At 41.7% G+C, this 26,649-nt stretch overlaps 2 protein-coding genes and 2 long non-coding RNA genes across 6 annotated transcripts; all 4 read left to right on the forward strand.

Moving 5' to 3' along the window:
- Window positions 1-5,670: 5,670 nt before the first annotated feature.
- On the forward strand, window positions 5,671-7,655 carry LOC115194388 (low affinity immunoglobulin gamma Fc region receptor II-like; the record flags this gene model as incomplete). The annotated part of the gene is made up of 5 exons (XM_029754049.1): window positions 5,671-6,013; window positions 6,109-6,387; window positions 6,551-6,793; window positions 6,903-6,982; window positions 7,289-7,655. Coding segments are annotated over 4 exons (921 nt in total), but the record flags the coding sequence as incomplete, so codon positions are not given.
- Window positions 7,656-10,125: 2,470 nt separating this feature from the next.
- LOC115194390 (uncharacterized) lies at window positions 10,126-10,915 on the forward strand. Its single transcript, XR_003878352.1, has 3 exons — window positions 10,126-10,424; window positions 10,568-10,612; window positions 10,820-10,915. It is a non-coding gene; the product is annotated as an uncharacterized LOC115194390 (long non-coding RNA).
- A 576-nt stretch (window positions 10,916-11,491) lies between these two features.
- LOC115194960 (B-cell receptor CD22-like) lies at window positions 11,492-14,234 on the forward strand. Its single transcript, XM_029754864.1, has 7 exons — window positions 11,492-11,504; window positions 11,902-12,162; window positions 12,305-12,589; window positions 12,692-12,964; window positions 13,144-13,413; window positions 13,505-13,825; window positions 13,922-14,234. Exons 1-6 carry the CDS (start codon window positions 11,492-11,494, stop codon window positions 13,759-13,761), a joined length of 1,359 nt encoding a protein of 452 aa, XP_029610724.1. The 3' UTR covers window positions 13,762-13,825; window positions 13,922-14,234.
- Window positions 14,235-14,724: 490 nt separating this feature from the next.
- Window positions 14,725-20,853, forward strand: LOC115194389 (uncharacterized). 3 transcript variants are annotated; one of them, XR_003878351.1, is made up of 9 exons: window positions 14,725-14,866; window positions 14,985-15,009; window positions 15,089-15,186; window positions 15,350-15,400; window positions 17,711-17,782; window positions 17,896-17,958; window positions 18,079-18,153; window positions 18,253-18,315; window positions 20,199-20,853. It is a non-coding gene; the product is annotated as an uncharacterized LOC115194389 (long non-coding RNA). The 3 variants fall into 3 exon arrangements; XR_003878350.1 differs by lacking the exon at window positions 20,199-20,853 and adding an exon at window positions 19,593-19,613 and having other exon boundaries at window positions 14,726-14,866; window positions 18,082-18,153; XR_003878349.1 differs by having other exon boundaries at window positions 14,727-14,866; window positions 18,082-18,153.
- The last annotated feature ends 5,796 nt before the right edge of the window (window positions 20,854-26,649 follow it).

The following is a 26,649-nucleotide window of genomic DNA, read 5'->3' on the forward strand; positions in this document are numbered from 1 at the left end:
CGCCCACCCATGTCACACCCTGGCCTAACCAAAAACAGAGGACAAAACCCTCTCTATGGCCAAGGCGTTCCAACATGGCCTGTAGTATTTACTGTAGGTAGGATTCTAGCTGGCTGTAATTACTGTGTGTGTCCATCATCTTACACAGGGCAACACAGTGACTTTGGATGCTTATAAAATGCTCTCAGTATAGTTCATGATAGATGGTTAAACAGAGCCAGCAGATAATACATTATTTCCAGAATCCTAATATAATACTGTATATAACATCATATATCATCAAATCATTTCTAATAATAATACATTTCATAATGACAGAACCTTTCAATGTCACTCTTTTTGTCGTCTCTCTTGGAGCCTGATACTGACAGCTGTGGAAGCAACTGTTGTTTTCTGTGAATCTATTTGTATAACCGCTGACAGTGACACTATTCTCATATTTACCTGCTGTCTCTGTTGCTTGTTGTCCAAGGCAGGTACATGATGTGGTGAGGTGTATTCACATGAGGTATTAGTCCTTTGATCCTATTTCATGCTTTTAAAATGACCAAGCATGTACCAATGTGTATGAAATACTCAATTACTACTACTACTACTACTACTACTACTACTACTACTACTACTACTACTACTACTACTGTTACTACTACTACTACTACTACTGTTACTACTACTGCTACTACTACTACTACTACTACTACTACTACTGTATCACCATGGCTCACAATACATTTTACATATAGCACTATACCCCACCATGTTATTCTAGCATGACTCAACAAAAAGAGAGATGGGTGTCAGTGCATTAATGTCATGGTATTGTTGTCAGATAACAGGTCTCTGTAATGTGTTGCATGGAGAAGACATGTTGAGTTCCAGAACCATCTTACTGAATAGATACTGTCATCAGTTATCCACATTCAATACATTCCACTAGGTGTCTCATCAGTGCCATTATTCACAATATTTACCTCAATAACAGTGGTAGTAGCAGAGACAGAAGAGGAAGCGGGACATCTCACTCACTCCTTTTTTCTGCTTCATATACAGTCAGTCAATGAACTAAGCAGACCAGACCCAGCTGCTAACACATTGGTGTCTATGGGAGAGCCACCACTTAAGGCTTAAGCAGACCGGAGCTGTGACCATTTCTTTCAATGGTAAAGTGCCTGAGTAAGACCTTCATTTATCCACCATCTTTGGTAGTAGTGGGCAGTGCACAGGTTGCACAATTTCATTACAGCAGAGGTCAGAAAAGGCTTCTGCCACATTATCTATGATGTAGCTGAGAATGGGTTTCAGTTAAAAGGAGACACCAGCCTATGCCAATTTCCCAAGAAGATTGTGTACTGACCCTGGACAGCAAAAGTAGCCTATGTTGGGAGGAAGCAGACTCAGCCACTCAAGAATAGAACGCACATATTTAATACCCTTATAAATAGTTTCATGTTATCCCCATGTATTTAGTAATGCATTTCTCCAAATATATTGTTGTTCTTTTCCAATTTTACCAGTATGATGAGTATTTACTGTGCGCAAGTCCAATAATGTGTCCAGGAAATGTTTGGTCAAGTTATTGGTGTATTTAACTTTAATATTTAAATGTAGTAATTTATACGTTTGCAATCCTCCAAGTGGACACGATGTTCAGGTGGACATGAACACTTGCTACACTTACAGAAATACATTTAGTTTATGTCCATAGTGTAATATTTCCTTTATTTGTAATTTGTGCATCTCCGCTCCATGTCTGTCAGTGTCTGTCATGTCTGTGGGTAATGGGAGCTCGCGCCTCAGTGCGCATAGACATAGAGTATGTGGCCTGCGTGCCACATTTGGGAGTCAGTACTGTTAAAAAGATTTAAACCATTGTTCACTTCATGTACTGTGATGAAATAGTATGATTCATTCTGATTTAGACAAATTTAGGGATGTGAAAATGGCCTTTTACATTTAAAACAAGTTTAGTGTTTGTACTTGCCAATTGGGTATTGGTCAGGTCCTGGGTGGGGCCAAGTGCATAATGTTCCTGTTTCAGGTCCTGTGAGACAGATTAGATGTGGTTTGTCTCAGTCTCTCCCTCTACCTATAGATAGGACAGGTTAAGCCTGATACAGAGGCTATCCCTTTTGGGCTGTGGCCTGTGTATATTTAGTAAATCTAGACTGATATATTGTAGGTCTATTATATGGCGCCTTCACTGTTGGATCAACAAGAACTGTTAATACATTTATCAGTTGTTTGTGTATATGCCTCTCAAGACATAATATTCTGTGTACAAAGCCTGAGAAACGTTACACTGGTTTGTCATAGTTACCACAAACCAACAACCCTCCTCAAACAGAGAGGAGTTGAGTGGTTATGGTTTGTCTCTTCCTCTTTAGCAGTGAGGGTTTGTGAAGGGGGGTGGTGTGTGTGAAGCTGTTTTTTTCCACTGTGGTCAGAGAGAGACAAATGGAGAAATGGTTGTAGATGTCAAAATGATGAATAGGCCTATACATGAAAAGGTGTGTGGGGCTTTCTGTGTTTATCAGAGAGACGAATGTCAATGTTATTTTAGCATACAGTATACTGTAGTTCACTTGTCATATTCATTTCTCGTTTACATTTAATCTATCACTGACATTGGCGGTCAGTGCCGTTTAAGATGAGGGAGGACGATTTCTTTCCTTATGAGCATGGCCTTATTTCTATTACAGCATATTGGATGACTGTTATTCATATTACATTCACCCAGTTCAATGTAACAACGATAAGTTTACGCTACTACATGATACAAACATTTTCCCTATACCCATCATGAGGTTACTAGCCTATGACAAATTTGAGGTGACAGACAGTGACACACTCTTGCATGAATCTAGTTGATCTAGGGTGTAATCATTTATCCTACAGTTGCAAATGAGAGTTTCTATTGGACGAATTTAGGTCTGTTTATCCCCGTTTACTTCCGTATAAGAAACGTTTTTCAACAGAATCAGCAGAATGAATACACCCCTGATCACGTGTAAACATGGGTCACTTTCATAGCAGCCACGTTGTATTCCTTCTTGCATCTATGCGCTCTCCTCCTCTCACCTTTTCTCTTCTCTTGTGGACTTCAATGCACAACACATCAGCTGTATGTGACCAGGCAAAAAAAAACGTTCCAAGCCAAACCATGCCATAACCGCTACACACAGCCTACATCATTGTAATGATAATAGCTAAAGTAACGTCATAGTCAACATAGCTAATAGAACTAAAGCGTTAGTAAACCTGCTTCAATCATGCAGTAACGTTACAGTGTACAGTCACTAAGCAGTTTAGCGATTACACCAGCTTGCCCAGGTGGCAATAAATTAGCAAAACCAAAAAGCTAATCTTGACTTGGAAGAGTTCCAGTGTTGTGTTGGATAGTCATAGCCAGCTAGCTAATATAGCCTCCCTCTGTTTGAGCAGGGTGTTTCAGTAGGCTAAACTACCTAGCTGCATTTGCTAGCTAAGTAAGTGAAAGTGAACGTGAATTTTTTTAAACTAATTTTCTCTCTCTCGCTCTTGCTTCTCCTTAATTTTGGAAGAAATTAATTTGTTCAAAACTGTTCAACTATTGTCTTTCTCTCTCTTTGAGTCAACTACTCACCACATGTTATGCACTGCAGTGCTAGCTAGCTGTAGCTTATGCTTTCAGTACTAGATTAATTCTCTGATCGTTTGATTGGGTGGACAACATGTCAGTTCATGTTGCAAGGACTCTGATAGGTTGGAGAACATCCTCCAGAAGTTGTCATCATTTCTTTGTAAGTCTATAGAATGGGGTGAGAACCATGATCCTCCTAGGTTTTGTATTGAAGTCAATTTACCCAGACGACAGAAGATAGCTGTCCTCTGGCTACACCATGGTGCTACCTACAGAGTACTGTTGAGGCTGCTGTAGACCTTCACTGCAAAACAGTGTGTTTTAAACAATTATTTGGTGACCTGAATTTATTTAATATAGTTTTATCTAAAAATAATCCCTTTTTAAATGTTTTAAAATATGTATTTTTATGAAATTCACAGAGGAGGATTGTCCTCCCCTTCCTCCTCTGAGGAGCCTCCACTGCAATCTGACAACTCATTTCCTGTGTTATTCCTCTGAACAGTTGACAGACCTGCCTTGTAACACAAGAATCTTCACACACAGATAACTTCTAAATAGCTCCTAAACCATGAAGTCAGCCCTTTGACACCTCTCCACCTCTCCTACTGACTTTAATAAAGATTCTACTGAACATGTAAACATGACCGGGTATGGTCAATGCAATGTTGCCTTTTGCACAAATATAATTTTATCATCAATGCTCCTTCCTCAGATCATTACTTTAGTTTTGTTAGTTCTCTCTTCCACCAACAATAAGACCACAGTGTTGCTGTGTCCACTCCTTTTACAGAAAGAGGAAGTTGAGTCAAGGTGAAAATGACATCAGATGCAAATTATTTCTGTTTCTCTTTAAGGATCTGTAGCTTTCTAATCCTGACAAAGACCCATTTGTGTCACAGCCACAGGAACTGCAGGGGTCCAGTCCAGAGGAAGCGCTGGTGCTCAGAATCGAGCACATTTCCTTTATTGGATGAGAAATTGTTTCATTTATAGAATATGAAGTATGTCAACCATGCACAATACATATGGCATCAGATGATGACTTTGTTTGGTAATACTGTGTTACAGAGGAATGGAGTTGTTGGTCACTGCAGCTTCTAATTCGGTTGTTGCATGAGCCTGAGTAACATTAGAAATCTATAGACATTGTGTAGTTTTTTACCAAATATATTTTTAGATTCAATAAAATTGTATAGTTTTGGTCTTCTAGCTCAATTCCTGTTCTCAGTCTCTCAATGTAATTTAGTCAGTTCTCTCTGTTTTTCTCCCTCTTTAACTCTCTCTCTCTCTTTCTCGCTCTCTCTATTTCTCTTTTTCTCTCTCGTTCTCCCTCTCCGTCTCTCTGTCTGTGTTTAAGTGCTTTCTGCATTTCATCACTCTAACCCGATACAACCACACAAATGGTTCACTAACTGAACATGACAAATTCTCAGATAACTTTTCTTTAAAGAACAATTTGAAATAGCTACTCGTATCCAGTTTAAGTAATGTATAGCATGTGTCTAATCTGCAAATCTATGTTTTCTCAGCCCTGCCCAGCTATACTGACAGTAAATATCAACTTATTTTAGATGAAATAGGGAATTATTTAAGAAAAGTGCAAGGGTGCCAATATATTTGGCTGCAACTGTATGTACACCTAAAATGTACTTTAATCAAAACTCTCCAACAACAGCTAAACTGTTGGAAATGAATCCACATGATGTGTATCAAATAATGTTCACATCATCTGATTCATTTGATGCTCTTCTCTCACAGCTCTTTCCAAAGCGACAGTGAGTGAAATACAGGGGGGAGGAGACTGACTGGAACTACAGATGGTATAAGAATAGTCAGTTAGTGATCCCCTTTAATAACACAAAGCCTGAGTACAGAATCAGTCCTGTCTACATGTCTAACAGTGGATCATATACCTGTGAGGGTGTAAAGAGAAACAAGATCTCCAATAACAGTGATGCTGTACAACTGACTTTGTCTGGTAAGTCTATCTAATGATGTAAACATCTCCATGGGCAACTAGAATAATTTCTTAGATTAGAAGTTTTTAACCTGTCAACTGCCTAATCACAGATCAGCCACAACCTGTCCTGAGAATCTCTCCTCAGTGGCTGAACCCTGGAGACTCAGTGACTCTGAGCTGTGAAGTTGACAAGACGTCTACAGACTGGAGGTTCTCCTGGTACAGGACTGTTCTCTACAGAGCTGGGTTACCCTCTCTATCTGACTCATCATACTCTGTAGAGACCCTATCTGACAGTAGTACTGGAACTACAGAGAGCTTCTACACCCTGAGTCCTGCTGGTCACACAGGAGGATATGTGTGTAGAGCTGGGAGAGGAGACCCAGTCTATAACACACTCTACAGTGAACCTCAGTTTCTCTGGTCAGGAGGTAACTAACTGCATGAAGACATATTTAAGTCCCCCTCGTGTGTGAAATATATATTATTATACCACTGAAGGTTTGACTCTGTCTCTTTGTTTCAGATCTGCAGCCTTCAGTGTCTCTCAGAATAAGTCCCAACACAACTCAACACTTCACATCAAAGTCTCTCTTACTGAGCTGTGAGGAGAAGGGGAACTCTACTGGATGGAGACTGATGAGATACACAGAGAGAGGAGTAGAGTCAGGGTGTGTCTCTAACTGGGGATCAATAACAGGGTCTACATGTACCATCAGCTACACATACACATGGTACAGTGGAGTGTTCTGGTGTGAGTCAGGATCAGGAGAGTACAGTAATGCTGTCAACATCACAGTGGATGGTACGTTTATTGCAACTAACATGTTTTGCATACTGTATGCATGATAGGATGTTAATTTCTGTAACTGAATTATTGCATCTCTTATAAAAAAGGTTTATAAAATTTTGAAGGTGACCCTCCAGTTTGCAAATTTACAGAATTGTTTATATATTATGTTACACAGATGGTGATGTGATCCTGGAGAGCCCTGTCCATCCCCTGACTGAAGGAGACTCTGTGACTCTGCACTGCAAATACTGGACAACCAGTTCAAACATCAAGGCTGATTTCTACAAAGATGGAGTACTCATCAAGAATGAGACCACAGGAGAGATGACCATCCCTGCAGTATCCAAGTCAGATGAAGGATTCTATAAGTGTAACTCTGATCAAGGAGATTCACCAGAAAGCTGGGTGACTCTGAGAGGTCAGAAGAGTTGTGCGTGTGTGTATGTGTGTGTGTTCAAGTGTCTTGATGGTAAAACATGTGTTTTGCTAGTCCCTCCAGGGTCTGTTGTCTCCATCTCTCTACCCAGGCTGCTGTGTGGTCTACTGGTGGTGTCTCCCTTTCTACTGGTGTCCATCGTGCTGACGGTGAAATGCTGCAGGGCTCGAGGTGAGAACTTTCTTTCAGTGTCTCTACAATCAGTTTATCCAGCTGGAGATTTTCCTTCTTTATGGCATGCTTTTATATCACTGTTATAGTAATGTGGAATGAAATGGTTAATTTCAAATGTAAATAGACAGTGTCCAGGGGCATCTACTTCTGTTAAATGTCTATTATGGAAGCTTTTCCTCACAAAAAGGCAAACTAACCTTTTCATTACTTCTGATGGATGACATTTTAGAGCTGTGTACATTTGAAAGAGCAGTTTGATCAGTTAAACTCTAATGCTACTCTCTATCCGTTTTCTACCTGTAGGTTTGTGTTCAACAGTCAAATCTCCTCAAGACCAGATATGATCTGATGATGTCATTGAACAGACTGAATCATCCGTGTGATTATAACAGTATGAACTGTAAACAGAACATCAGTTTTTATGATTTTGACATTTTGTCACTGCCTTGCCATTGATATATGATAGTGTTTACTGAGTTTAATATCAATGAATGGAATTTCACAAATCCTTAATGTTATTGTTTTGTAAGTTGATATTTTTTAGCTTTGGTGGCTCATATGCTTTCCTTTGTTATTGTTGTTGGTCTTGTTTTTTCTTGAAATATTACAATTCTCTGTTCATTTCAGTTTGTTAATTAAACAAGAGTGTTGTGCCTGTTTTTGTATAAAAGTGGAATTTGCTGTATTTTTAAAAATTGTATTTGACATAAAACCATGCTTTTTACATACAGGTGCATGCAGTACATTCGGGAACTATTTAGACCCCTTGACTTATTCTGAAATGGAATTTAAAAACGTTTTCCCCCTCATCAATCTACACACAAAACGACAAAGCAAAAACAGGTTTTGAGACATTTTTTGAGACAAAAATACTGAAATGTGACATTTACAAAGTATTCAAACCCTTTACTCAGTGCTTTGTTTTAGCACCTTTGGCAGCGATTACAGCCTCGAGGATTCTTGAGTATGACGCTAAAAGCTTGGCACACCTGTATTTGGGAAGTTTCTCCCATTCTTCTCTGCGGATCTTCTCAAGCTCTGTCAGGTTGGATGGGGAGCGTCGCTGCACAGCTATTTTCAGGTCTCTCCAGAGATGTTCGATCGAGTTCCATTCCGGACTCTGGCTGGGCCACTCAAGGACATTCAGAGACTTGTCTCGAAGCCACTCCTGCATTGTCTTGGCTGTGTACTTAGTGTCGTTGTCCTGTTGGAAGGTGAACCTTTGCCCCAGTCTGAGGTCCTGAGCGCAGGTTTTCATTAAGGATCTCTCTGTATTTTGCTCCGTTCATCTTTCCCTTGATCCTGACAAGTCTTCTAGTCCCTGCCTCTGAAAAACATCCCCACAGCATGATACTGCCACCACCATTCTTCACCGTATGGATGGTGCCAGGTTTCCTCCAGAAGTGAAGCTTGCCTTTCAGGACAAAGACTTCAATCTTGGTTTCATCAGACCAGAGAACCTTGTTTCTCATGGTCTGAGAGTCCTTTAGGTGCCTTATGCAAACTCCAAGTGGGCTGTCATATGCCTTTTACTGAGGAGTGGCTTGGTTATACTTGATTGGCCGAACCTATTATAACTAAGTTGGAACATGTATAGTTTGTTATTAACTAAATGAATGCATATTTCTATATACATATATACTGTCTATGTAAGTATATTAATTGTTGTATTTTTACAGTAGTTGTTATAGGAGCCAGATGAGTGTTCCACTATGTAAGTGTAATGGAGATGGTGGGTTGTATTTGGTATTCATTTTCATATATAAAATAAAAAGTGATCATTTCCTACATCATTGTATTGATTTTAAATAACATTTGATATAAGGGCATATTCATTTTACTGTCTGTATTGCTGAGTTTAAACAATGCATTTAATAATAGAAAATTCCTATTAATTTATTATTATGTTAAGCAACACTTCCTCACAAAATCTCTATGCACCACAGTGCAGTCAGTCTTCTGTAAACCACATTCAGATTGTCTTCTACTGATATGAACCCATACAGAAGTGTTCCATGTCTGTACTATTATGATGAGATAGAGAGAGGAAGGAATAAGAGGGCAGACCAAGTACACTGAGGGGTTATGTTGTTGCTATGTGACCAATGACCATATTAGTTTATATTGTCTGTAAGAAATTGTAACCTCCATTTGTATGTGGACAATACTGTTCTATATTCTGTTGCCCCTTCTGTTGACAAGGCTCTTTCAGAGATACAATCTGACTTTTTTGCTTTGCCGAAACCCTTTGTTGAACAGAAATTGGTGCTTAATGCAGCTTAGACTAAAACCTTAAAAATGTACCTGATTATTTATCCATATTGGAAAATGCCCACATTGATCACATTATAGTGATAGTATGTCTGACCTCGCAAACAATGTAAAGTATGTATAGATAGGTGTAATCTAGAGACAAGCCTGTTGATTTTTTATCTGAGGGGATCCTGATATTGACACACTTGTTGAATTATGCAAGTGAACTTGACAACAACAATAATTAAAGAGGCAGTCCAGACAATGCAGATGAGTGCAGGTAGAGTAGACAGAGCAAGTGTTTACTGGTGGCAGCCATGTTCCTCCCATTTATGTTACTTTATTCATATTTACTAATATACCTGGTGTATTTATGCAAATGAGGAACACATCATTGTTTTTACTTGAACACAAAATACAAAAAAACTGATACAATAACTAAATGTTTATATTATGTGCTGTATTCAACAAAACACACACACATGTTCACAATAAACGAACAATTGGCACACTGACACACATCACATAAACAAACAAATTGAAACACAACCATAAACAACACAGTAACAAAGACATATCTATGTAGACAGTATCTAACTAAAAGTGTCCCTCAGAACCATCTGACTAATGAACAAGTCAACCACCAAACCCCTGAGAAGAGTCAGCTAGCTGACTGTGGTTCTGACACATGCTCCTCCTATAGAAATAGTGTATGTGTGTATGGAGGGGACAGCTGAAGCTGAGGCTAGCTGGGATACCAGTAGTCACCATAGCAAAGGTTTGAGGGGAGGCATCTATCTGTGCATGGTGGGTGTAAAAATCAACTAACATCTGCACATTCTGATACCAAACCACAAGCTCTGACCTCATCTCAGATCTCTTGTCTCCTTCCATCCTCCTTTCCTCCATCAAAATGGTGTGAACCAGTGTGAGGTCATGTAGCCAACCATGAGAAGAAGTTGGTCAGATATTTAACACGCCATCAACCGCTACTCTTTATTCTCACAGTCTTTGTACGTTTCTCAATAATTTTCTCTCTGTTTTCTGTGTAACGGTGAAGAGGTGTGATCTAAACAGACTGTCATCATATAGGAAGTAGAGGGGTTTGTCAGAAGAACTGTAGTTGTAGAGAAAGTCACTTGTCAGTGGGACAGAATGGACAACACATTGCTCTGTGTGCTGCTCTGTAAGTACTGACGTTGTATTAGTCTTTGTGTGTTTGTCTATGAGCACAATGCACTAATGTTAATATTACTACTCTATTACTATAGTACTATACACTTCTGTATTACTTCTGTACTGTAATGACTTTCTTTGTCTTTGTTGAAGTGCTGAGTATCCTCATCTACTGTGGACACTGTGGTGAAGATGATGGTAGATATTCATTTATTTGATCAAACCTCCGTCTCTTTATGTTTCATCCTCTTTGTCTCTGCTTTTCCTTCCTCACGTTCATTAATGTTATGAGAAAAGGTGATTCAGTTGTGTATGTGTGATCTGTAAAGAGGTATGAAACATAGTTTATGTAGATGTTTTATTTGACTGATAGGTAATTGTGTTATGATGGTTGTGTTTATGCAGGTAGACTAAAGCCTGTATTGGAGCCAGTATGATACGTCATACCAGTTGTATTTCTGTCTGCTTGAACTCCAACAACTTAGATACACATGAAAACATGAAAAACCCCAGGGAATCTATAGAACATCATTTAGAGATGCACAAAAACATTATAACATTCAAAATGGGTGAACCTATCCTTTAAGTTGGAAGAAATGTGGCAATTTTGTCATGTGAAAATCCACCCTCCAACCTAACTGGACCCAGATATTCAGAGGAGAGACTGTCACTATGAGATGTGACATACAGGGGGGAGGAGACTCTGACTGGCAGTATGAGTGGTATAATAACAGGAAGTCAGTCCACTCTAATAACAAGCCAGAGTACAGAATCAGTCCTGTCTGCACATCTAACAGTGGTTCATATACCTGTAAGGGTGTAAAGGGAATCAAGCACTCTGAAACCAGTGATGTTGTACAATTGACCATTTCTAGTAAGTCTAACTAATCATGTAAACATCTCCATGGCTAACTATAATAATTTACAGTGTTTGTAAAAAAAACATTAAGAACACCTTCCTAATATTGAGTTGCAACCGTCCACTTTTTTCCCTCGAAAGAGTCTCAATTCGTCAGGGCATGGACTTTATGAGGTGTCAAAAGCGTTCCACAGGGATACTGTCCCATGTCGATTCCAATGCTTCCCACAGGTGTGTCAAGTTGGCTGGATGTCCTTAGAGTGGTGGACCATTCTTGATACACACGTGAATCTGTTGAGTGTGAAAACCCCAGGAGCGTTGAAGTTCTTGGCGCAAACCGGTGCCCCTGGCACCTGCTACCATACCTCATTCAAAGGCACTTCAATCTTTTGTCTTGCCCATTCACCCTCTGAATGGCACACATACACAATCCATGTGTCAATTGTCTGGAGGCTTAAGAAACCTTCTTTAACTTGTCTTCTCTCCTTCATCTACACTGATTGAAGTGGATTTAACAGGTGACATGGATGGATTTACCTGATTTACCTGGTCAGTCTATGTCATGGAAAGTTCCTAATGTTTTGTACACTCAGTGTATATTGGATATATTTTGTTTATGTTTCCACAGCTCTTCCCAGAGCCACAGTGAGTGTCTCTCCTCTGGGTCTCCTCTACTCTGGAAAGACAGTCACTCTGCAGTGTGACATACCAGACTACACAGACTGGACGTACCACTGGTCCAGAAACAACCAACCAGGTTACACTACTCATGGTAAAACCATCAACATCTCTCTCCCTGACCAGGATGGTCAGTACCAGTGTGTGGGGACCAGGAGAGATCGGCCCCAGCAGTCTCAACTCAGTGGAACCGTCCTCATCAGATCAACTGGTGAGCTCGAGACTGATTACATACACCTAGAATTGACTTTTATCTAAACTCTCCAATAGCTAAACTGTTGGATATGAATCCACATGATATGTATCAAATAGTGTTCAAATAATCATATTAATTTGATGCTCTTCTCTCACAGCTCTGCCCAAAGCTGAACTGAGTGTAGAGCCAAACCCTGTGTTCCCTGGAGAGACAGTTACTCTGACGTGTTCAGTAGAGTCTGACAGTATCTGGAACTATCAGTGGTACAAAGACAGGACTGATAATGTAGTATCCCAGTCTGTCAGACACACTATAACAGGAGACAACCTCTCCATCAGTAGAGCTGCGGAGTCTGACCAGGGTCTCTACTTGTGTCAGGGAGAGAGAAGATCCAGACCCACATCTTCACAACAAAGTAATGTTATTACCCTCACTGTGAATGGTGAGTTACTTTGTTGTTGCTGTTGTTGTTGCTGCTGTTGTGGTTGTTTGTGTGTGTCAGTAAAGTGAATCTTTACACTCAAACATGTTGCAATACCAACAGATTATCAGCCATCGACCACACTGACTTCAGACAAGGAGGACGTAATCACAGGAGACAGTGTGACACTGACCTGTACTGTAGAGTCTTCTGGATGGAAGTTTTACTGGTACAGACACAGACCAGACTCTACACCAGTAACCACAACCTCTGGATACTCCTACACACTCAGCTGGGTCAGTGTTTCTGATGGAGGACAGTACTGGTGCAGAGCTGGGAGAGGAGACCCAGTCTACTACACCCTGTACAGTGACCCAGTCCAGATAAATGTTACTGGTGAGTTTATACTGTTTAGGATAGTGGTTCCTATGTGGATTAATAATATGTAGTCTACTTGTTGGCCATATGTTACAGAATACCTTTCATGTCTTCAGGCTCTATTGATGTGAGTAATGATGAGTGCCATTTGTATTCTGATGTGTGGAACATGTTCACTATTTGTGGTGTTTGTGCAGAGAGACCGGTTGCTGTTCTGACCCTCCAAACCAACTGGTCCCAGATATTCAGAGGAGAGACTGTCACTATGAGATGTGACATACAGGGAGGAGGATACTCTGACTGGCAGTATGAGTGGCATAACGACAGGAAGTCAGTCTACTCTAATACAAATCCAGAGTACAGAATCAGTCCTGTCTACACGTCTAACAGTGGTTCATATACCTGTCAGGGTGTGAAGGGAAACAAGCGCTCTGAAACCAGTGATGCTGTACAACTGACTGTGTCATGTAAGTCTATTTAAGCCTATATGTGTCATGATTGTTGCCTCAAATATGTTTAAGATTAAAAGGTTAAATACAGCTTTTTCCTTCCTATCAGATAAACCCAAGGCTGTCCTGAGTGTCTCTCCTCAGTGGCTGAACCCTGGAGACTCAGTGACTCTGAGCTGTGAAGTTGACAAGACGTCTACAGGCTGGAGGTTCTCCTGGTACAGGACTGTTCTCTACAGAGCTGGGTTACCCTCTCTATCTGACTCATCATACTCTGTAGAGACCCTATCTGACAGTAGTACTGGAACTACAGAGAGTTTCTACACCCTGAGTCCTGCTGGTCACACAGGAGGATATGTGTGTTGAGCTGGGAGAGGAGACCCAGTCTATAACACACTCTACAGCGAACCTCAGTTTCTCTGGTCAGGAGGTAACTAACTGCATTAAAACATATTTAAGTCTCCCTCATGTGTATAATATATATATTATTTAACTAAAGGTTTGACTCTGTCTCTCTATGTTTCAGATCTGCACCCTTCAGTGTCTATCAGAATAAGTCCCAACACAACTCAACACTTTAGATCAAAGTCTCTCTCACTGAGCTGTGAGGAGAAGGGGAACTCTACTGGATGGAGACTGATAAGATACACAGAGAGAGGAGTAGAGTCAGGGTGTGTCTCTAACTGGGGATCAATAACAGGGTCCACATGTACCATCAGGTCAACATACACAGGGGACAGTGGAGTGTTCTGGTGTGAGTCTGGATCAGGAGAGTACAGTAATGCTGTCAACATCACAGTGGATGGTATGTCTGTTGTACGACATTCACACACAAAAAACAACAACATTTCAATGTATGATAGGATGTTCAATTCTGTAACTGAATTGCATAGCTTATAAAATACAAGATCATAATAGTTTGTGGGTGATGACTCCAGTATGCAGATTTACAGTATTATTTATATATTATGATAAACAGCTGGTGATGTGATCCTGGAGAGGCCTGTCTATCCCCTGACTGAAGGAGACTCTGTGACTATGCACTGCAAATACTGGACAACCAGCTCAAACATCAAGGCTGATTTCTACAAAGATGGAGTACTCATCAAGAATGAGACCACAGGAGAGATGCTGTGGAGGAGGGTGCTGAAGAGTATTTCTGTCTGTAATAAAGCACTTTTCGGGGGACAAACCCTTAGCTGCGCCCCTCCCCAGTCATGTGAAATCCATAGGTTTTTTTCAATTGACTGATTTCCTTATTTGAACTGTAACTCAGTAAAATCATAGAAATTGTTGCATGTCGAGTTTATGTTTCTGTTCAGAGTCTGATGGTGTTGTGCTGTTCTCTCTCCAGTCGTATCTCCTGGATCCTCTACATCAGTCCTAGTAGGAAGGGTTGTGGGTCTGGTTGTTGCTGGTGTTCTACTGGTCATTCTCCTGGTCCTGCTGTGGAGATTTAAAAACACCAAAGGTAAGATCTTTGTATTAATTCTTTAACCTTTTAGTTCATGTTTAGTTAGAAACATTTCTAATTACAGTAGTTTAAAACAGAAATTACCCGATTTAATAGAATGCATTTCTCTTTACAGGTTCCTGTTTTAACAGAATATTCTTGTGAGTACACCTGTCTCTCAACTATGTTAATTCAGTAACATATCGTCTTAGTTCTTCATGAGTATATCTCTCCCTCTAGGTACCCCCAGCCCCAGAGCACCAACCAGGACCCCCAACAGGACCAAGGATCTACCCAGGGCCGGGCTCCTGATGCTGGGTATACACTTCTGCAGCATGGTCAGTTTCTCAGTCCAGACCTCTACCACTCCATTTCTCTGTAACCTCATACACTGACTCATCAACATCCACTTTATATAACATGTTACTGTACTCTCTGTCCCTAGACAAGCTGAGGGAGAACCAACCTACCTAACCTGTCTCTCTCTTCTTTGACCAACAGGTGGTGCTCACATCTACGACACGATCAATCCCTCAGACAACAATGTTAATGGTACTGTATTGTGTATGTTATGTTTAATATGAATACAGTATAGAGTTACTGCTGCTGTTCTTCATGTGTTTAATATGAATACAGTATAGAGTTACTGCTGCTATTCTTCATGTGTTTAATATGAATACAGTATAGAGTTACTGCTGCTGTTCTTCATGGGTTTAATATGAATACAGTATAGAGTTACTGCTGCTGTTCTTCGTGTGTTTAATATGAATACAGTATAGAGTTACTGCTGCTGTTCTTCGTGTGTTTAATATGAATACAGTATAGAGTTACTGCTGCTGTTCTTCATGGGTTTAATATGAATACAGTATAGAGTTACTGCTGCTGTTCTTCATGGGTTTAATATGAATACAGTATAGAGTTACTGCTGCTGTTCTTCATGGGTTTAATATGAATACAGTATAGAGTTACTGCTGCTGTTCTTCATGGGTTTAATATGAATACAGTATAGAGTTACTGCTGCTGTTCTTCATGGGTTTAATATGAATACAGTATAGAGTTACTGCTGCTGTTCTTCATGGGTTTAATATGAATACAGTATAGAGTTACTGCTGCTGTTCTTCATGTGTTTAATATGAATACAGTATAGAGTTACTGCTGCTGTTCTTCATGTGTTTAATATGAATACAGTATAGAGTTACTGCTGCTGTTCTTCATGTGTTTAATATGAATACAGTATAGAGTTACTGCTGCTGCTGTTCTTCATGGGTTTAATATGAATACAGTATAGAGTTACTGCTGCTGTTCTTCATGGGTTTAATATGAATACAGTATAGAGTTACTGCTGCTGTTCTTCATGGGTTTAATATGAATACAGTATAGAGTTACTGCTGCTGTTCTTCATGTGTTTAATATGAATACAGTATAGTTACTGCTGCTGTTCTTCATGGGTTTAATATGAATACAGTATAGAGTTACTGCTGCTGTTCTTCATGTGTTTAATATGAATACAGTATAGTTACTGCTGCTGTTCTTCATGGGTTTAATATGAATACAGTATAGAGTTACTGCTGCTGTTCTTCATGTGTTTAAAATGAATACAGTATAGAGTTACTGCTGCTGTTCTTCATGTGTTTAATATGAATACAGTATAGAGTTACTGCTGCTGTTCTTCATGGGTTTAATATGAATACAGTATAGTTACTGCTGCTGTTCTTCATGGGTTTAATATGAATACAGTATAGAGTTACTGCTGCTGTTCTTCATGTGTTTAATATGAATACAGTATAGAGTTACTGCTGCTGTTCTTCATGTGTTTAATATGAATACAGTATAGAGTTACTGCTGCTGTTCTTCATGTGTTTAATATGAATACAGTATAGAGTTACTGCTGCTGTTCTTCATGTGTTTAATATGAATACAGTATAGAGTTACTGCTGCTGTCCTTCATGTGTTTAATATGAATACAGTATAGAGTTACTGCTGCTGTTCTTCATAGGTTTAATATGAATACAGTATAGAGTTACTGCTGCTGTTCTTCATGGGTTTAATATGAATACAGTATAGAGTTACTGCTGCTGTTCTTCATGGGTTTAATATGAATACAGTATAGAGTTACTGCTGCTGTTCTTCATGGGTTTAATATGAATACAGTATAGAGTTACTGCTGCTGTTCTTCATGGGTTTAATATGAATACAGTATAGAGTTACTGCTGCTGTTCTTCATGCGTTTAATATGAATACAGTATAGAGTTACTGCTGCTGTTCTTCATGCGTTTAATATGAATACAGTATAGAGTTACTGCTGCTGTTCTTCATGGGTTTAATATGAATACAGTATAGAGTTACTGCTGCTGTTCTTCATGGGTTTAATATGAATACAGTATAGAGTTACTGCTGCTGTTCTTCATGTGTTTAATATGAATACAGTATAGAGTTACTGCTGCTGTTCTTCATGCGTTTAATATGAATACAGTATAGAGTTACTGCTGCTGTTCTTCATGTGTTTAATATGAATACAGTATAGAGTTACTGCTGCTGTTCTTCATGGGTTTAATATGACTAACACACTAAGACTAAGGGCTGTATTCAGTCCGTATCGTGTAAGTTCAGCGTTACAGTGTGATTTAAATTTAAAGGCAATGTTCCCACGTTAGTGGAGACTACATTCAAGGTAAACGCTGTATGTGTCGGCTCAGTCAGAAATGACCTTTACATTTCTGTCAGTCAATCTGTAACCCTTCATCAATACAGACTGAATAGAGTCCTAAGTACATTTACATTACATTTACGTCATTTAGCAGACGCTCTTATCCAGAGCGACTTACAAATTAGAGATATTAGTGTATCACCTGTCTGTTTCAGATGCTGCTGTAGGACCAAGTCATGTGACATACGTCCAGATTCAACTCAGAAAGTTGGACAAGAAAAAGAATGGTGACTATCAACTGTGACATCAATTAATAATGTGCAGTGTATCAAAGATTAGTTAAAACATGTATATATTTAAAAAATAAAACAAAACCTCTGCCCATCTTCCTCCTCTTCAGAATAGCCAGCTGATCCAAAAGAAAGTCCAGTCTACTCTGAGGTGAAGACGGGGAAAGCCACAGGTAAGACCTATTCTACAAGTTGGCAGTTAGTCAATAAATTCACAATTTGAGAGTTTTGATGAGGCAGAATATGAAATAATCTAATTCCTTCATTTGTTGACTGGAAATGTCCATTGTCAGCAGCAGCTGGACCTGTTGATGTGACCTATGCTGAGGTTGTCCTCAAAAAGAAGACCAAAGCCAAGAAGAAGAGAGGTAAGACTGGACATCCCTCCCTCCATATTCCCCCTATCAGAACCTCACACCTCTGATCCCATATTGAATATCTATGTATTTTGTCCTCACTCCCTACAGAAACAACAACCCCACCTGAGGCAGATTCAGTCTATTCTCAACTGAAGACAGGCACAACCCCAGGTAAGATGCTATTGATACTTATATGTAACCCTCTCACCATAGACTTGGATTGATCAGCAAGGGAATAGTGGTGAAAAGGACATCTCAGTTTATGAACTAGTATGATTTTGACTCGCTAGAGTAATAACAAGAGGCTATGGATATTTCTAATAGATAAAGGCTTATGTTACTGTTTTCAGAATGTTTTCTGACGCTACAAAATGAATGACTCATTGAAAATACAAACACACACAGAATGCAATTTAACGTGAATATATTTTGATTAAAACATTTGCAGTTAGACAAGTACCACACAATCAATTACAATATAGGAATAAAGATATAACCCCGGGTACAGAGAGTGTACTCTTAAAACTCAGTCACTGACACTGTTGGACCTAGCAAGCAGCAAAACAGCTCCTGATCTGACAAGGTAAGCTACCGTGCCAAAATTCTCCACACAGCAGCAGGTGAATTCAGGTAAATTCTATTGATATTTAACAAGACTTTCTGTACACTTGTAAGAGGTAAGTGAAATTAAACAACAGTCTCTTTGCTAAATGCAATCCATAATCCCTTCAAATGGAAAAGTTGTAAGTTCAACTATAATGTCCGTCTCAGTTCTCCTCATGTCTCGAGCAGCATCATCCCTTCCAGTGCCTCAAAAGTCCCGTGTTCACTTGATAGGCCCATTTAGTTTATGATAATGCCCTTTTAGTTTAAGAGCTGTTTTGAATTGACCAATATACATTTCCGCCTGTTTTGGTGGGATGGAGGTTTGGCCTTCTGTGGTGACATCACCATGTCCAAAATGTGTTAAACACCAATAAGAAAGAGTTCCGAACAGCTCTGCCAATAACAGCTAATTTTCAGTTTTCCCCTCCCCATTCAGACCACTTCCAGAGAGTCCTAGAAAATTCTTGCTTGAGAAATGACCCTTTCCAAAGAAGCTTTTTGTTTATTTTTGACCATTTTAATTGAAAACAATCACAGGTTGGTACTTAATTGTTACCCAGAAATTATTTGATATTGAGATGAAAAGGCTGCATTGGATCTTTAAATTACTGATGTTTTTCTTTGAAGTTTGCACATGAAAGTAATACAACATAGGCTGAACAACAGAGGATGTAGTAAAACGACATGTTTCTAATACATGTTTTATCAGGGTATTACTTATATGGAACTAATGCTCATATCATGGAGATATACTGTCAATAGATACAGTATATCTCTGTTTTATTCTTAGGACTTTGTTTGACTGCATGCACTAAAACATGTTGTGTGTTGATATGTTACAGGTCCTTGAGGGAGATGGAGGGATAAATAACTTTGTGTGGTGATATGTTACAGGTCCTTGAGGGATAAATAACTTTGTGTGGTGATATGTTACAGGTCCTTGAGGGAGATGGAGGGATAAATAACTGTGTGTGGTGATATGTTACAGGTCCTTGAGGGATAAATAACATTGTGTGGTGATATGTTACAGGTCCTTGAGGGATAAATAACATTGTGTGGTGATATGTTACAGGTCCTTGAGGGATAAATAACTTTGTGTGGTGATATGTTACAGGTCCTTGAGGGAGATGGAGGGATAAATAACTTTGTGTGGTGATATGTTACAGGTCCTTGAGGGAGATGGAGAGATAAATAACTTTGTGTGGTGATATGTTACAGGTCCTTGAGGGATAAATAACTTTGTGTGGTGATATGTTACAGGTCCTTGAGGGAGATGGAGGGATAAATAACTGTGTGTGGTGATATGTTACAGGTCCTTGAGGGATAAATAACATTGTGTGGTGATATGTTACAGGTCCTTGAGGGATAAATAACTTTGTGTGGTGATATGTTACAGGTCCTTGAGGGAGATGGAGGGATAAATAACTTTGTGTGGTGATATGTTACAGGTCCTTGAGGGAGATGGAGGGACACGCCATCAGAGAGGGAGCAACCTGGGAACATGGGTTATGCATGCTCGACGCACGCAAGCACACACCCATGCAGGCATGCTCACACACACACACACACACACAAACAAACAAAAATGAGCACACACACATGCACACGAACACACAAATACAGAAAAAAACACATTCATTTTTACAAGTGAACATGTGAAGTATTCCAAAAACACATGTTTTCATGTGATCACGTGATCTTATTTGAAGCAACATGTGATGACATGAAACTGCACATTTGAAAACTTGATTTCATGTTACATTTCTCATGTGGTTTTTCTGTGAGGGACACACTGTCACGCCCTGACCATAGAGCCTTTTTTATTCTCTATTTTGGTTAGGTCAGGGTGTGACTGGGGGGGTGTTTCTATCTAGGTTGTCTAGTTCTGTTAGCCTGGTATGGTTCCCAATCAGAGGCAGCTGTTTATCGTTGTCTCTGATTGGGGATCATATTTAGGCAGCCATTTCCCCACTGGTTTGTGGGATCTTGTTTTTGTGTAGATGCCTGTTTGCATGTCACTGTCGTCACGTTTTGTTTGATTATTTATTGTTTTTGTATTTTGCTGAAGTTTCACGTTATAATAAAGATGTGGAACGCTCCTCACGCTGCGCCTTGGTCCAATCATTACGACGAACGTGACACACACAATAACATCTTGTACATTAAGGATTTGTATGTTATTTTAATTTACCAGATAAATACAACAAATATATTTAATTTAACCATGTGTGTATTACTGTAACAGCTTAAATAAATGATATGGTGTAATGATGATAGAATTACTGTGGCTGTTTGTAAGATCTATCTGCTTTGTATTGTGTATTACTGTAACAGCTTAAATAAATGATATGGTGTAATGATGATAGAATTACTGTAGCTGTTTATAAGATCTATCTGCTTTGAATTGTGTATTACTGTAACAGCTTAAATAAATTATATGGTGTAATGATTATAGATCTTATAAACAGCTACAGTAATTCTATCTGCTTTGTATTGAACTGTTGGGTTGTAAATGTACTGAAATGTATTATCATTGATTCATTACTTCTGTCATTCAGATGATCGAATAACATATTTTCTATATGAATGTCACATATACATGTTTGCTTCTAATGTACCGGTACTTTTACAATGTCTTTGCATTGTGCTTTTTTATTCAACTTTTAGTTTTTTATCCACCAGATGGAATGAATACTTTGTTACAGTAAACAGATATTGTCCTCATGGTCAACTATTCCATACAACCAACCTACTTTGGTCAGCCCTCCTTTCAGCCTAATAGAGTTGTTGGGCTCCTCAACTTTACAGGAAAAGTGTTAGGGTGCACTGTATCTTTGTTAGCTAGCCAGCCAGTTTGAGAGGAATGATTTCAAACAATATTTTAATCAACTGGTTGAAGTCAGTTGACAATAGGACTTAGAAAAGTTTGAAATGCAACATGTACTGACATTGTATAATAATAACTTGACAGCTTTCCAACAATACACAAATGTAGATATTTATAGTCTGTTCACATATACTGAGTATACTAAACATTAGGAACACCTTCCTGATGTTGAGTTGCACCCCCCGTCCCCCCTTTTTCTCTCAGAACAGCCTCAATTCGTTGGGACATGAACTCCACAAAGTGTTGTAAGTGTTCCTCAGGGATGCTGGCCCATGTTGACCAATGCTTCCCACAGTTGTGTCAAATTGGCTGGATGTCCTTTGGGAGGTGGACCACTCTTGATACACACAGGAAACTGTTGAGTGTGAAAAACCTAGCAACAATGCTGTTCTTGACCCGCCTGGCACCTACAGTACTACTATACCCTAATCAAAGGCACTTAAATATTTTGTCTTGCTCGTTCACCTCAATCCATGGCTCAATTATGTCAAGGCTGAAACATCCTTATTTAACCTGTCTCCAACCCTTCATCTTCACTGATTGAAGTGAATTTAACAAATTACTTCAGTGAGGGATCATAGCTTTCACTTGGATTCACCTGGTCAGTCTATGTCATGGAAAGAGCAGATGTTCTTAATGTTTTGTATACTCTGTGTATATTTTAGAGGCTATTTATACAGACAATTGGTATAAAACCCATATAAAGTGTATTTATAATTATTTGAAAATTCTTTAGGTTGACAATAATTCTATTACACAATTTCTGATATATTACATGCCTTACTTTTATTTTCCTGCATAAGTAAAATCAGGATTCTGCCTATTTTGTCATTCATTCCTATTAGACTGATTTGGATTTCTCCCTGAACAATATGGCTGCCATTTTGACCCCATTTTGGAACTTTAAGTGTCCATGACATAGAGATTCTATTATATTTCTAGAGGGGCTAAGGTCACTGCTCCTGAGAATCAGAAGCAGGTCGCTATGGAGACTATCAGTCACAGGAAGTTACATCACAACAACATGTTAATTGAATTGTAAGTAAGCTCAGAACCACTTCCTCCTGAAAACACATACGTGGGCGGGTTTATCATGTACTTACTATGAGTATGCAGGATAGCTCATGCAAACCCTTCTGCAGGCATATGAGGCCAACATGAAGAACTGCACACACTGTATTATCACATCCTATTGTCACAACATCCACAGAAGGGGGCGCCTCTCCTCGGTCGGGCGGCGCTCGGCGGTCGTCGTCGCCGGCCTACTAGCTGCCACCGATCTGTGTTTCAGTGTCTATTAGTTATGTCTGGTTTTTGTTTGCACCTGTTTTGTGTTTTGTCATTAGTGGGGGGGTTATTTAGTCTGCCTGTGTTTAGTTAGGATTTTGTGTGGGATTGTTCGTTGTTACGTGTGGTGTTACTTTTATTATCTAGACATTAGGGTTGCCGGGCTGCGCCCCGTCTGCTTTTGAAACGGAGCTTCTTTTTTTGTCCATGTTTCGGACTGTGAGACTCCCAGCCGTATGTGAAACTTACCCGTGGATTTATTAAATTAAGATTGTTCCTACGGACCTCAGTCTCCTGCGTTTGACTCACTCCTTAAACTGTTCATCTCGCTCGTGACAGAATCCCGCACCAACAATGGAGTCAGCAGGGACAGGAACATTGTCAATGGAGGAACAAGTCGGCCAACATGCCAGTCTCCTCCAGCGACTGGGCACGGCCATGGACCAGGTGCTGACCCGACTGGAGAGCTGGGAGCGAGTCGCTCCATCACCCCCACCAGGACCAATTCATCGCCCTGCACCCCTACCGAATCCAACTGAACCCAGTACAAGCGGGATACGGATAATGGCTCCCAGGGAGTTCGATGGGACGGCCGCGGGGTGCAAGGGGTTTTTGCTCCAGTTGGACCTGTACCTGGCGACCGTCCGGCCCTCTCCCTCCGATGAAGAGAGGGTGAGCGTCCTCGTCTCGTGCCTCACGGGTAGAGCCCTGGAATGGGCCAACGCCGTCTGGGAGGGTCCAGACTCAGCAAAGGACAACTACCCAGAGTTCGCTCGCCGCTTCCGGGCGGTATTCGATCATCCCCCGGAGGGCAAGGCGGCGGGCGAGCGATTATTTCATCTGAGGCAGGAGACGAGGAGCGCCCAGGACTTTGCGCTGGAGTTTCGGACTCTAGCCGCCGGATCGGGGTGGAATGAGCGGGCCCTGATTGACCACTACAGGTGTAGTCTACGTGAGGACGTCCGCCGGGAACTGGCTTGCCGGGACCATACCATCACTCTGGACCAGTTGATTGATTTGTCCATCAGGCTGGACAACCTGCTAACTGCCCGGGGACGTTCCTCACGTAGACTACACCTGTAGTGGTCAATCAGGGCCCGCTCATTCCACCCCGATCCGGCGGCTAGAGTCCGAAACTCCAGCGCAAAGTCCTGGGCGCTCCTCGTCTCCTGCCTCAGATGAAATAATCGCCCCGGTGCTGGCGCATTCGGATCCCTCTTTGCCATTCATAGTGGAGGTGGACGCGTCCGAGGCTGGGGTGGGAGCTGTGCTTTCGCAGCGTTCGGGCGCTCCTCCGAAGCTCCGCTCCTGCGCTTTCTTTTCTAAGAAGCTGAGCCCGGCGGAGCGCAACTATGATGTGGGGGACAGGGAGTTGTTAGCCGTGGTCAAGGCTTTGACAGTGTGGAGACATTGGCTTGAGGGGGCACGTCATCCTTTTCTCATCTGGACCAACCACCGTAACCTGGAGTACATCCGGGCAGCGAGGAGATTTAATCCTCGTCAAGCCAGGTGGGCCATGTTCTTTATGAGGTTTCAGTTCACCCTTTCGTACATCCCGGGTTCTCGGAACCGGAAGGCCGACGCACTGTCACGTCTCTACGACACCGAGGAGAGGACCATCGATCCCACTCCCATACTCCCTGCGTCCTGTCTGGTGGCGCCGGTGGTGTGGGAGGTGGATGCGGACATCGAGCGGGCGGGTCGGCTCGAACCCACTCCACCTCAATGTCCCGCGGGTCGGAAGTTCGTTCCGCTGGGTGTTCGCGATCGTTTGATCCGATGGGCCCATACTCTACCCTCCTCGGGTCACCCTGGGGTGGAACGGACAGTGCGAGGCCTGAGGGGGAAGTACTGGTGGCCCACCTTGGTAGAGGATGTAACACACTATGTCTCTTCCTGTTCGGTGTGCGCCCAGTGTAAGGCTCCTAGACACCTGCCTCGAGGGAAATTACAGCCCCTCCCCGTTCCACAACGACCTTGGTCTCACCTCTCGGTGGATTTCCTTACGGATCTCCCGCCATCTCAGGGAAATACTACGATCCTGGTTGTTGTGGATCGGTTCTCGAAGTCCTGCCGTCTGATTCCGTTGCCCGGTCTTCCTACGGCCTTACAGACCGCGGAGGCCCTATTCACCCACGTCTTCCGGCACTACGGGGTGCCCGAGGATATCGTATCTGATCGGGGTCCCCAGTTCACGTCCAGGGTGTGGAGGTCATTTATGGAGAGGCTGGGGGTCTCGGTCAGCCTGACCTCGGGTTTCCACCCCGAGAGTAATGGGCAGGTAGAGCGCATTAACCAGGATGTAGGCAGGTTCCTGCGGTCTTATTGCCAGGACCGGCCAGGGGAGTGGGCGCGGTTCGTATCCTGGGCCGAGATGGCCCAGAATTCTCAGCGCCACTCCTCTACTAACCTGTCACCCTTCCAGGTCGTGTTGGGGTATCAGCCGGTCCTGGTGCCATGGCAACAGAGCCAGACAGAGGCTCCTGCGGTGGAGGAATGGGTCCAGCGCTCTAGGGAGACCTGGCAGGCGGTCCAGGAAAGTATAAAGAAGGCTGGAGAACGACACAAAGAGAGCGCTGACCGCCACCGCAGTGAAGCCCCCGTGTTTAACCCGGGGGATAGAGTCTGGCTCTCGACCCGGAACCTGCCCCTCCGCCTGCCCTGTGGGGCCATTCAAAGTCCTGAGGAGAATAAACGAGGTGTGTTATAGGTTACAACTTCCTACATATTACCGTATTAACCCCTCGTTTCATGTGTCTCTCCTCAGGCCGGTGGTAGCTGGTCCGCTACAGGACGCTGAGGTGCGGGAGGCCCCCCTGCCCCCCCCTGGACATCGGAGGGGCCCCGGCGTACATAGTCCGGGCCATCTTGGACTCCCGACGTCGGGTGGGGGGCCTGCAGTACCTCGTGGACTGGGAGGGGTACGGTCCGGAGGAGAGGTGCTGGGTCCCGGCAAGGGACATTCTGGATAGAGCCATGTTGCGGAATTTCCACAACCTCCGCCCGGATCGCCCAGCGCCTCGCCCTCCGGGTCGTCCTCGAGGTCGGCGCGCTGCGGGACCCGCGCGTCAGGGGAGGGGTACTGTCACAACATCCACAGAAGGGGGCGCCTCTCCTCGGTCGGGCGGCGCTCGGCGGTCGTCGTCACCGGCCTACTAGCTGCCACCGATCTGTGTTTCAGTGTCTATTAGTTATGTCTGGTTTTTGTTTGCACCTGTTTTGTGTTTTGTCATTAGTGGGGGGGTTATTTAGTCTGCCTGTGTTTAGTTAGGATTTTGTGTGGGATTGTTCGTTGTTACGTGTGGTGTTACTTTTATTATCTAGACATTAGGGTTGCCGGGCTGCGCCCCGTCTGCTTTTGAAACGGAGCTTCTTTTTTGTCCATGTTTCGGACTGTGAGACTCCCAGCCGTATGTGAAACTTACCCGTGGATTTATTAAATTAAGATTGTTCCTACGGACCTCAGTCTCCTGCGTTTGACTCACTCCTTAAACTGTTCATCCCGCTCGTGACACCTATCTCTCTCTCAATTCAATTCAATTCAATTCAAAGGGCTTTATTGGCATGGGAAACTTATGTTTACATTGCCAAAGCAAGTGAAATAGATCATAAACAAAAGTTTAAAAAACAATTTAAACATTACACACAAAAGCTCCAAGACAATATACATATTATGACTATATACCGTGTTGTAATGATGTGCAAATAGATAAACATAAATACGG

Source organism: Salmo trutta, chromosome 5 (genome assembly GCF_901001165.1).
Source record: "Salmo trutta chromosome 5, fSalTru1.1, whole genome shotgun sequence".
In the NCBI taxonomy this organism is placed as follows: domain Eukaryota; kingdom Metazoa; phylum Chordata; class Actinopteri; order Salmoniformes; family Salmonidae; genus Salmo; species Salmo trutta.